This window comes from Octopus bimaculoides, chromosome 15, assembly GCF_001194135.2.
Source record: "Octopus bimaculoides isolate UCB-OBI-ISO-001 chromosome 15, ASM119413v2, whole genome shotgun sequence".
Classification (NCBI taxonomy): domain Eukaryota; kingdom Metazoa; phylum Mollusca; class Cephalopoda; order Octopoda; family Octopodidae; genus Octopus; species Octopus bimaculoides.
The window spans coordinates 28,503,935-28,516,109 of record NC_068995.1 but is presented as its reverse complement, the minus strand read 5'-3'; the positions used below and the strand labels follow the sequence as shown (position 1 = coordinate 28,516,109).

Here is a 12,175-nt window from a genome sequence, read left to right as displayed (position 1 = left end):
ACCATTGGGCTGACAGATTTCCAGATCATCAGAGATCCTCCTCCATGTTTAACAGTTGGAAGAAGGCAGTCTTGGTCAAATGCTTCTTTTAGCTGTCTCCACACATATACTCGGCCAGTGATCAGAAATAAGGCAAAGGATGACTCATCTGAGAAAATAACATTCTTCTACTGCTCTAGGGACCAATTCTGTAGGTTTTTACTCCACTCTAAATGCTTTGCAAGGTTTATTTTTGAAAGTGGCTTTCTGATTGCAGCCCTTCTGTAAAATCTGGCTTTGTGCAATTCCCAGCAAACAGTTTTTGTGGAAACTGGGTTCTCGAGGTGGTCATTAAGCTCTGCAGTAATTTTGGGAGCTGTACTTTTGTGATCCTTTTTAACAATTCGCATAAGAGTCCAGAAGACCCTATCTGAAAGTTTTGGTTTTCTTCCGGAGTTTTGTTTCAACGAGGAGGTTTTTTCCCCTCTTTCTCAAAGGCTGTCATTACTTTCGAGACAGTAGTTCTTGATACACCAAACATTTCGGCTGCTTTTGTTATGCTAGTGCCTGCCATACAAGCACCAACAATTTGACCTCTTTGAAAGTCCAATAGATCTGTTATTTTAATGAATTACCTTTTTCTGATGATATCTGAAAAGAAACAGCAATTTTAGCAAAACATATTAAGCAACACTAATAATAAATCAAAAAACAAAAATAAACAAGCTTTTGATGATTTTATAGATATTTCAAAATTATGATGCTGTGATGCTAGGTGTTTCCATTATTTTGTCCAACCCTTGTATATACCCACATGTGTTTATGCACAATAGGTACACTATGATCTACATACATGCAGACAAGGGTTGATTCCTAAGAAAATGAAAGTGAACAAAATGAAATACTTATAGAAAATATTGCATAGAATTTGAGAAGTGTTTTGAGTGTCTTTCAATGATGGCAGGTGAATCAAATGTACTGTAGTTCATTGTAGGATATAAATAATATGACCACTTGCCTATCGGGAAATTTGTAAGTTTGAGTTTTAAAAAATGTTTATCTGTTTTTTTTTTTTAGTATCACCATTATAGGTATTTATACTCTGGTGAAATTAAGAAATCAACTCATAAATAAACGAAAACCTCGAATCCATCACTGTAAACACACACACACACACACATACACACACAGTTGCATATCTATGTATCTATGTATGTATTTATATATGTTTGAAGATAATCAAACCAAATTTTCTTCATTTCAAGCCATTCACTCAATGAGTACTTCTGCCAAATTTGGTGAAAATCCGTTCTGCCATTTTCCAGTAATTTTGCAAACACACAAACAAAGACAAGTGATTACAATACCCTGCTTTCACTTAAGCATGCCAAATAAAAACGGACCAGTTTACTGCTAAGATAGTACATGAATACCTATTATTATTATTGGAGCAACAGGATACATACCAGCCTGTCTGGTGCAAAGTGTGATTGAACTTGGGATCTTGTGGAGAGAATGCATTTCAAATGATCGTGACATCTGATACTATAAAAATTCTACTTAAGATTTAAAGGATGATTGTTAAAACAAGATGTTTTTCTTCACAACCTTGCTACTAAGTGAGTGGCCAATCAAAATTTATTCTGAATTAAAACGAGAAAGAGAAGAACAAACATACATGCATCCATCCATACATACATACATACATCTATAATAATAAATGGCAAGTTTGTGTGTTCGTGAATTTGTTACTTTAACTTCTCGGAGACTATCCAACAGACCTTGATGAAACTTGACACGTGTGTGGAGCTTATGCCTATGCAGTCACTTAGGCACTTGAAATTTTTAAAAAATCGATTTTTAATCAGCATCGATTTTTCAAAAAATTGTAAAATTTGGGCATTTTTCGCACTAGCGACAAAATATGTTTCATGGGTATAAAGTGACAGCTTATCAACAGTAATTTATTTAGCATTTGCTAATTCTTCATTTCAATATGAATTGTTTTGGTTTGCTAAAACTTATTATTTCAGTTCATTGTTTTAATTCCCCAACAATTCAGGTTTTGATTAAGTAAAAGCATTTTATTTCTCAAGGCATTTTGCGCACTAGCCGTCATGACATCAATTTGACGAAATCTGCCCAAAGCGTAAAATTTCATTATTTTACGTACATGCACCAAAATGACAACAACACGGGTTCACTACCAGACTCTGCTCATTTTTTCATCAAATTGGTCCTACCCATTAATATAGATTTTATTTTTTTGAAAAATGCTGAAATTTGACAAAAATGTTTCTTGGTTATCAACAGATTATTAATGGTAATTTATTAGTGGGCACCTCAGTTTGTACCTACATACATACAAACAAAGATGGAGAACTTGAGGCAGGGAGAGGGTGCAAACTGGACATGAAGTTATGTTACAGGCAGACAGATTTCTCAAAAATTATAATAATGATTACACTTACATGTTTATTGTATGGAACTGAAATAGAATTTGACCAGAAGAATTTCAGGGCTTTAGAATATTTCTATTGCTGAAAAACATTTTGAATACCTATTTATTTCAAAGCAGTACGTTTTCTAAAATTTTTCTAAACTCCCTCTTTCAGGCTGCAGGTATTCTTGCAAAGCAATTGATAGCTCTACGTAAACAAAAGAACAAAAATTTTACAGTTGGTTCAAGAGTCCAAGCTATTGGAAGTCAACAGAAAGTAAGTCAAAATTAATTTTTTTGCTGTATATATATAATAGAGATAACTATTCCATTGAATCCACAATATAGATTCATTTGCAAGTACTCAGGTGAAAATTAATTTGATTATATTCAGTTATTTTTTAATGATTTTGAAGTGAATATGGAATTAGTGGGTTAGCTTTGCATCATTTCATATATGAAAGTTGTGAGTTGGCATAGTCTCCAAGCTATCATTCAGCAGTGCATCACATGGCTTGAGTATCAGTCTTTACTTTTCCTTCCTTCCTTCCATCCTTCTTTCCTTTCTTTCTTTCTTTCTTTCTTTCTTTCAGGATAAACAGAATTTAATACATGCATTCAACCTGTATAGTGAGAAAGCTCTAAGCAAGATCAAGACAATTGCAGGGCTACAACTGGGGGAAAGGAATCATAACACTCTGAGGCACGCTGATGATACGGCTTTGTTTGCGGACACAGAAGAGAAGCTTCAGGGATTGATTAATATCATGATGGAGGAGAGTGGAAAGCTTGGATTGATGATTAACTACCAGTAAACCTTCTCAATGGTCTGTACCAAGAAAGCACAGGTACCTGCATGTCGCTTGATGGTGAAAGGAACTGGGATAAAGCAGAAAGACAGTTTCATATATCTGGGAAGTTGGATAACATCAGATGGAAGGTCAGATAAGGACATCAGGTGCAGAATTAGATTAGCAAAGAAGACTTTTATGGATATGAGAAGCATTTTTGTGCAAAGAGAATTGGAATGGAAGTCAAGAAAAGACTATCAAAGTGCTACATCTGGTCGGTGCTAACATATGGATGTGAGTCTTGGACAATAAGCAAAGTCATGGAGAAGAGACTCAAAGCTGCGGAAATGTAGTTTTATAGAAAAATGCTTAGAATCTCGTGGGTACAGAGGGTGACGAATGTGGAAGTGTTGAAGAAGATGAAAGTGAAGAGACAGTTGATGGATATTATCAGAGAGAGACTGGAGATTTGTTGGTCATTTTCTCCGAGAGAATGACGGGATGGAGTGTTACATGGTGGAGACTGAGCTGGTGGGAAGGAGAGCGAGAGGAAGGCAGAAAATGGAGATGTTCGACTGGATGAAGAAGGGAATGAACATGCAGAGCGAGAAAGACCTGGGTGATGTTGCGAGAGACAGAAATAAATGGAGGAGGAACAAGCCATGATTCGTCAAAAGCATGAATATGCCATGATACACGAGAGAGAGAGAGTACATGTGTATGTATGTATATATATATATATATCCCCACTTGGATCTTCTGTTAGAGTAAACTATACTGTGGCAGATATCATGAGAGAAACTCTCAATTTGGCTTTTGGTGCAAAATGCACTCTTGTTTATATTGCTTGCAGGGAGATAAATCCCAGCCACATCCGTTACTGAGACCACCAGGTTACATGATTTTGACCTTCTTTGGTCTTGTCAATGATAGATGATTGAACACTAGTGATAGTAGCGACTCATCTCTCTGCCAGTGATATATGGAAAAACAGTGCCAGAACAGGTGCTGGTGTTTCTGTAATCCCCACTGTTCATTGTGCACATGATGATTATCCAATGACATAATACAACAACAATTAGTGTATTCACATTCAAGTATATCAGAATGAATTAAGCATGAGTGTGTATGACTTTTGTTTTTGTTGTTCCCTGTGCATGTGACAATTTACTATTGGTTGGCAGACATCAGTATACATCAGCAAATAATCTGCTCACTAAATCCTGTAAACAAGAGCCAAAAACTCTTCTTAGATTCATTGGTCCAGGGTAACTTTGTTTAATAAGATACATGACAAGGTCCAAATACCAATATCCCAAAGTCCACTTGCCCTGATGAATTGAATGTGTTATAAATAAACATGTATTCATCTGCTGGAATGCATTAAAAGTGGATATATACATCATTTTAATTTTTGCTATTCACCATGTACATGACAATTTATTACATTTATGTGTGTGTGTATATATACACACTAGCTGAGTACCCCATCGTTGTCAGGCAATTTTCACAATAGAATGCCTTTGTGGACTTTCAGAATAGCACACCTACATAAGTTGGATTTTCTCCATTTTGATAGGAATTTTTCAAAATTTTTTTTCACCACATTCTTGCAATGAGGCGGGTCGGGGGAGCTTTTTACAAAAATAATTTTTGAAAATTTAGGAATCCTTCCTTCTCCCTTGCCCCCTTCATTCTAGATCAATTTTGACTAATTTTTTATTTGCTCTATGCTCTTAAAAATAACGGGAGATGCCTATTTGGTAAAAAAAAATTTTATAATTCATGATTTCTTTCACATCCCCACTCACCCACTCAGTAGCAATTTTGGCCATTTTTTTTTTCCTATACTATGCACTTAAAATCAATGGGAGAAGTCTTGTCGGTTAAAAGAAAACTTTTGGAAGTCAGCAATCACCATTGCATTGATACTTTAATGATAAGAATAATAATAATTACTAAATATTATACCTTTCCTTCTGAGCCCGACTAGCTACATGGTGCGTAAGCTTAGTTTACACAAGGACTGTGCTCAACGTCCATTTTGCACACCCTTTATGACCACCTCCCCACCCTCCCCCACTACCACCATTTTCATACATTAACATTTTCACCTGGCAACTCATACGTATCATGTGCTGTGTATGTGAATATGTATATTTTGAGCATACCCTTATACCCCTACCTTATAACCTTCATACAAGTACCCTCATGTGTGTCATATACAATTAAAGGTTCTTCATATATGAATGGGAAGACAAAAAATGTTGTTTATCATGCAGCTTTGCAATAAGTTCCAAGTCGACAAATTATATTGTTGTTTTGATGAAAATTATTCATTGCTTGAAAAATATTGTTCAAGTTTGATAGAAATTAACATGTACTCTATTGCATGAAGTGTCATTGTTGGGCCCAAGACCCTGTGAAGAGCCCTCCTTTTAAGTTGCTATATATGTATATTTATATATATACATACACACACAAATATTTAACTACTAGACCAAGTCATGAAAATTTCTAAGAGGGTTATAGTTCAATTGATTAGAAATAGAATTAAACTAGATGAGATGCAGTTTGGTTTTGTACCTGGGAAGAGTACCACAGATGCCATCTTCCTAATGAGACAGCTGCAGGAAAAGTACTTGGCCAAAAGTAAGCCATTGTACTTAGCTTTCATTGATCTGGAGAAAGCTTTCAACAGAGTTCCCTGCTCTGTTATATGATGGTCTCTAAGGAAGTTAAGAGTAGAGGAGTGGCTTGTTAGAGCTGTCCAAGCCATGTACAGTGGTGCTGTCAGTAAGGTGACAGTCGGCCATGAATACAGTGATAAATTTAGCATTCAGTAGGGGTTCACCAGGGCTCAGTTCTCAGCCCACTCTTATTCATTATAGTCCTCCAGGCCATAACAGAGGAATTCAAAACTGGGTGCCTGTGGGAACTATTATATGCTGATAACCTTGCTCTTATTGCAGAATCTTTAGCAAAATTGGAGAAGAAATTCCAGGTATGGAAACAAAACCTGGAATTAAAGGGCCTTAAAGTTAACCTAAGACAAAAGCAGTTAGTCAAAAAGAAGATAAAACTTTCTTTCCGTCAAGTAAATGTTCCATACGTAAGAAATGAGTTGGAAGAAACTCCATTCACTACACCCAGTGTAAATTATGGACACATAAGAGTTGCAGTGGTATCACAGGTAGATTAACAGATAAAGTCGTCTTTGTATGTGGCAGATGTGTAGGAACAGTAAGCACTAAGAGCACACGATAATTAGATTCTATCAAATGCCCAGGAGGCTCTCTTGAGGTTGTAGATAGTTTCTGTCACCTAGGTGACAAAATTATCAATGGTGAAGATGTATTGTTTCTAGAATAAAAATTGGGTGGAGGAAATTTAGAGAGCTATTACCTCTGTTGGCAACAAAAGGACTCTCTCTCAGAGTGAAAGGTAGACTATATGATACTTGTGTATGAATGGCTGAACTCTTTGGTGGTGAGACATGGGCTCTGAATGCAGAAGACATGTGTAGACTGGAGAGAAACAAAGGTAGTATGTTCTGTTGGATGTGCAACATCATACATGTGCACATGTATGATGAGAGAAAAGTTGGGCATAAGAGGAATTAAATGTAGCATGCAAGAGAGAAGACTATGTTGGTTTGGACATGTGATGCATATGAATGAGGACAGCTGCATAAAGAAGTGCCGATCACTGAAAGGGGATGGTGCCTGTGGAAGAGGAAGACCCAGGAAAGCATGGGATGAAGTGGTAAGGACCAATCTCAGGAAGTTGGGCCCCATGGAGGAAATGACAATGGACTAAGATGTCTGGCTATATGAAGTTCTTGAGAAGACCCACCCACACCAGCAGAACTGAGTTCTAGAAGCACTGTGTCTCACCCACTCTGCCACAACAAACCAAACTACATCTCTACATCTCTTCTCTCCCTTGCATTTCTGCTTCATGTATTATGATTACTTTTCACTCCCCAATCCTGTCTTCTTGGCCCCGTGCCACTGTATCATTGCTCTCTGCATGCACCTGACCTGTGTGTTCCACCCACATGCCCTGTCTCACTTTATTATTGCTATCTGCTAGCCCCCAACCTGGGTGTTCCACCCACACATAACAAGAAAACTTTTCTTCACCCTACCCCAACAAACCAAGCTACATCTCTCTTTCTCACATTTCTGCCTTCATACACTATGCTCAGCTCTCAATCCCCAACCCTGTCCTCACATCCCTGTTCCTCTGTATCACTGCTATCAGGTAGCCCCTCCAATTCTATATATACCCAGGTCTTTTGCCATTTAGTTGCACTCTTTAATCACACTCCCTTTGCAATATCCTGCCATTTATATTATGGCATTTGAACCTCAAGGGTATGCCCTGGCACTTGCTACCATCTATATCTCTCTCTTCCTTTACTCAACCATCTCATTTATATTCTGATCCCTGTTCCTTGTGATTATGCCTGGCATTTTGCCACCATCTCCATCCTGCTGTCTCCCACTCTCTCTCCTCCTACACTTCCCTCAGGTTGGGCAAGCATGTATTTTCTTTGTGGTAGCACACCAGTTTCTGTCTTCATTCCTGATCTTTCTGTCTCCAGCCGGGTAACTTTGTACTTCCTCTGCAGCAAGACACTTGTATCTGTCTCACTAAAAGTTTTTTTTTTCTTTTTTTATGTCTTGCAAATACTTGGTGACCCTGTCGGTGCAGGTGCCACTTAGATGCACCCAGTCCACACTGTAAAGTGGTTGGTGTTTGGAAGGGCATCCAGCTGTAAATATCCTGCCAAAACAGTCACCAAAGTCTGGTTCTTGTGGTACCATCCCACCCTTGTTAGCATGGAAGACAGACGTTAAATGATGATGATGATGATGATAATTGATGCTTTTCAATATTTTTCTCCACATAAACACATTTTATGGAATGATGATGTGGAAGTAACAGTTTTGTTTTGCCCAGAAGCAGTCCATTACTAGAATTTAAACAAAAATGACAAAAAAATTTGGTAATTTAAATTTTTAACTCCCACCCTGCACTAAGCGAGTCTATTTGTGTGTAAGAAAAATTATTTACTATCAGAAAAGTATACTATTAAAATAAATTATCTTTTACATACCTTTTTTTAAATCACTTTCCCAATCTAATGAAATCCCTTACACACATGAATACACACATACACACACTCAGTGTGAATGAGATTTGTATAGGTGCAGGTGTGTAGTAAGAAGCTTGCTTCCCAACCACATGGTTCCAGGTAGGTTCAGTCCCACAGCGTTGTACCTTGAACAAGTGTCTGCTACCATAACTTTGGTCCAACGATAGCCATGTGAGAGGATTTGGTAGATGGAAACTGAAAGAAGGGTGTCATATATATATATGTATGTATATATCTATGTGTGTGTGTCCTGGTGTTGGTGTGTTTACATTCCTGTAACTTATCGGTTTGGCAAAGAAACTGATAGAATAAGTACTAGGCTTAAAATTATGTCTTGGGTGTCAAATTGTTTGCCAAAAACACTTCAAGGTGATGCTCTAGCATGGCCGCAGTCAAATGACTGGAGCAATTAAAAGAATAAAAGAATACAGAGTGAGAATGTGTGATAAATATATATATATATAAGGGGAAAGTTTATATTGAGAAAAGCAAAAAAATGAGTGACAAATGAGATCTTTTCTATTGCTGTCACAGAATTTAAAATTTTAAAATTTAGTGAAAATTTTCAAATTTGATATATTGATGTACTTTCTCATGCTGAATCCAGTTTTGTGATTCATTTATTCTGGAAAAGTTTCAGAAAAATGTTCCAGAGGCTTAAAGTTTGGTAAATATTTACCCAATCAGAAAACAGAATTTGTATGTGAATGCTGTGTATCATATAATGAAAGTAAACATTACAAGATGAAATTTATGTCATTTGAAGAGAGATGGTGGGGAGCAGCATGCATGAGAAATAATGTGCATACAGGGAGAGAGAAAGAAAGAGAGAGTTATGAAAAGTATGGTAAGTATATATAGAGATGGGAAGGCATAAAAGTAAAAGAGCCTGATGATGATAGATAAAGAATGGTAGATTTGTTGACCTAAAGGTTGAGTTTCTTCTCATAGCATATATTTTTTGATTATTATTTATGGACAACTTTCTCTTTGAGACACAGATACTGAAAATGAAATTCGTTTTTCTCAAGGACCCTTTTGGGGCTAAACACACATACATGACTACATGTACTCTCATTTATATAGTAGATATATATATATGAATATATATACTCTCTGAGTGGTTGGCGTTAGGAAGGGCATCCAGCTGTAGAAACTCTGCCAAATTAGATTGGAGCCTGGTGTTGCCATCCGGTTTCACCAGTCCTCAGTCAAATCGTCCAACCCATGCTAGCATGGAAGGCGGACGTTAAACGATGATGATGATGATGATGATGATATATATATAAGGCAAATAAGAAAAAGGAGAGGACATACAATCAACAAACATCAGCCAGTAAACATTCAATTATATCTATTTATTAAATGATTACAAACATATGTGTGAGTGATACAAATCAACGAATGAAATAAATCAATAACTGCATAAACAGATATATATATATATATATATATATATAAATATAAACAAATTAATAATAATAGATGAGTGTACAGGTACTAATCTCTTACAGCTGTTTATACCATGAAGCAACAAAGACTTCCAAGTTATCTTCATCACGTCAGTGATGTACAGGGATGAACAGACATTGGAGAGAGGGTCCAAATGTTAGGGAACTAACATGTGTGAAAGTCAGTTAAAAAATAGAGTAGGGTAAAATAAAATAAAATGAAATAATGTGATAGACATAGTAAGGAAATGTAAAGTAAGGACTTCAATTAAGGTGTTAATATAACCCATGGTATTCCATCCTGTGGTAAGTAGATGAATAAAGTCACACTCAGGAGGAATTTCCGCAGGCTGCGGTTTACATCGTGTTTCCATTATCCTGGGGGAAATAGCGAGGATAGTATGTTATGTGGTGGGTTTAATGGTTTTGTCCATGTTACAGGTGTTAGAGGTTAGATGCTAACCACTATTTAGTAGATATAGCATTATAAAAGGAGTTGGCAGAAATAACTTACATTAAACCCATTAGGGGAAGTTTAATACATGAGTATATTAATGAAAGAAAATTGGGTGAAGCCTAAATGCGATGCTAATATTAGTTACTTCTTGACGGAAACCTAATCCCAAAACCCCTAACTCATACAGAAATATATATATATTTTTTCTATATACTTTTCTTACTGTATTGCATGTTCATTTCTTTTTTGCATCTGTGATTTTATTTTCAATATTCTATATAAATGAAGATATTTCCTTCGTTTTGCTGCTTTTCTTTCTACAAAATGAGAAAATTCATTGCAGAACTGTTGTTATAACAAGTTGTATCTATTTATCCCGATGAGATACATCTGCACTGCTGGCTGCTCCTGAACCAGTTGTTAAGTGTCCCACACCCATGAGGAATCAATGCTAGATGTGTCAAAACAATTGTTGTGACTGATAATAAAAATTCTCATATATTCTGTCTTCCATCTTTTATTTCCCATATATGTATATGTTGGGCAGTTTTTCATGTCCAAAGATCATGAGGAAGAGTGGGACAACCCCTCAGGTGGATATGGAAACCAGTTCACAAATGACAGGCTCTGGCACAACTGAAGCAAATATGTACACTTTGAACAGCTGAGAGAGGGCTTGGCAATTATTCTTTCCTTTTTTGGCATTTCTCATCCACCACAGTTGCTCTGGCCTTCACACCTCTCTCTGTGTTGCACATATAAAGGTGTGTGTGTGTGTTTGTTCAATACCTGCCCCTATGGTCCAATACTGCTTTATCATCTCCATCTCTCATTCTCCCCTGCAAACAGTATTGCTATTATCCTGTTGCTTCCCTATATGCTCATGTTCACCTCTCACTGCATTCCTTTTCTCCTTTGCACTTGTGAGCTCCCTGCTTATTCATCTGCTCAATCCTCTGTACCACTTCACTTTCATTCACTTCCTTGTACCTTGAAGGTAGGCCCTGGAACATCAACACAATTTTCTCCCCACCACCAAGTAGAGTAGCCATGCTTCTTTTCAACAAGACGCATATTTCTGTCCCCCTATCATAGTTTAATTTCTCTTCACTTGGCACAAAGCCTCCTCCTGCAATACCACTCCTCCTCTCAATTGAGGGGTCATTGCCTTGCAAGTTATTTGATGACCTCATTGGTGCTGGTGCCACATAAAAAGTACCAGGTACACTCTGTAAAGTGGTTGGCATTAAGATGCACATCCAGCCATAGAAACCATGCCAAAGCTGACAAAAGAGCTTGGGACAGCCCTCTGGCTCACCAGTTCCTGTCAGACCATCCAACCCATGCCAGCATAGAAAACAGGCATTAAATGATTTGATGATGATGCTATATGTATGCATATATATACTTCAATATTTTGCTTAGGCATAGCATAGCAATACTAATAACCTGGTGATAGAACTCAATATACGTATGCTTCAGAGAAAGGCATTAGTCATGTACAGAGTGTAATAAAAGGTTATTTGGGAAATTTCCCAAATAAAATTGCACTTCATTTTTGAAGCTCTGGTGAAGCTATAAGGTGATACACAAGCACTCACTTATGAGTGCATTGCATCTTCTAGCAGAAACAGCTATAAGCTAATGAATTTCATTGCATTCGTTTTTGTCCCTTTATCATTTATATGATCTTTTATGTATATGTGTGTGTGTGTGTGTGTGTGTGTGTATGTACATATGTGTGTGTGTATATATGTGTGTATGTGTATATATGTGTATGTATGTATAGGTTGATAGATAAATAGATAGATAGATATCTGTATTTATCTTATCTATTTTTCTCTATACATGTATATACAGTAATCCCTTGACTATTGCGAGTGTTACATTCCA

The 12,175-nt window shown here is 36.8% G+C and overlaps 1 protein-coding gene across 1 annotated transcript in view; it reads left to right on the top strand.

The window, feature by feature from the left end:
* LOC106874374 (charged multivesicular body protein 2b) overlaps positions 1–12,175 on the top strand; it is a 68,096-nt gene that overhangs the window by 41,745 nt on the left and 14,176 nt on the right. The window contains exon 4 of the mRNA XM_014922087.2: positions 2,595–2,696. Coding sequence (XP_014777573.1) covers positions 2,595–2,696 — 102 coding nt within the window. The remainder of the gene's footprint in view (positions 1–2,594; positions 2,697–12,175) is intronic.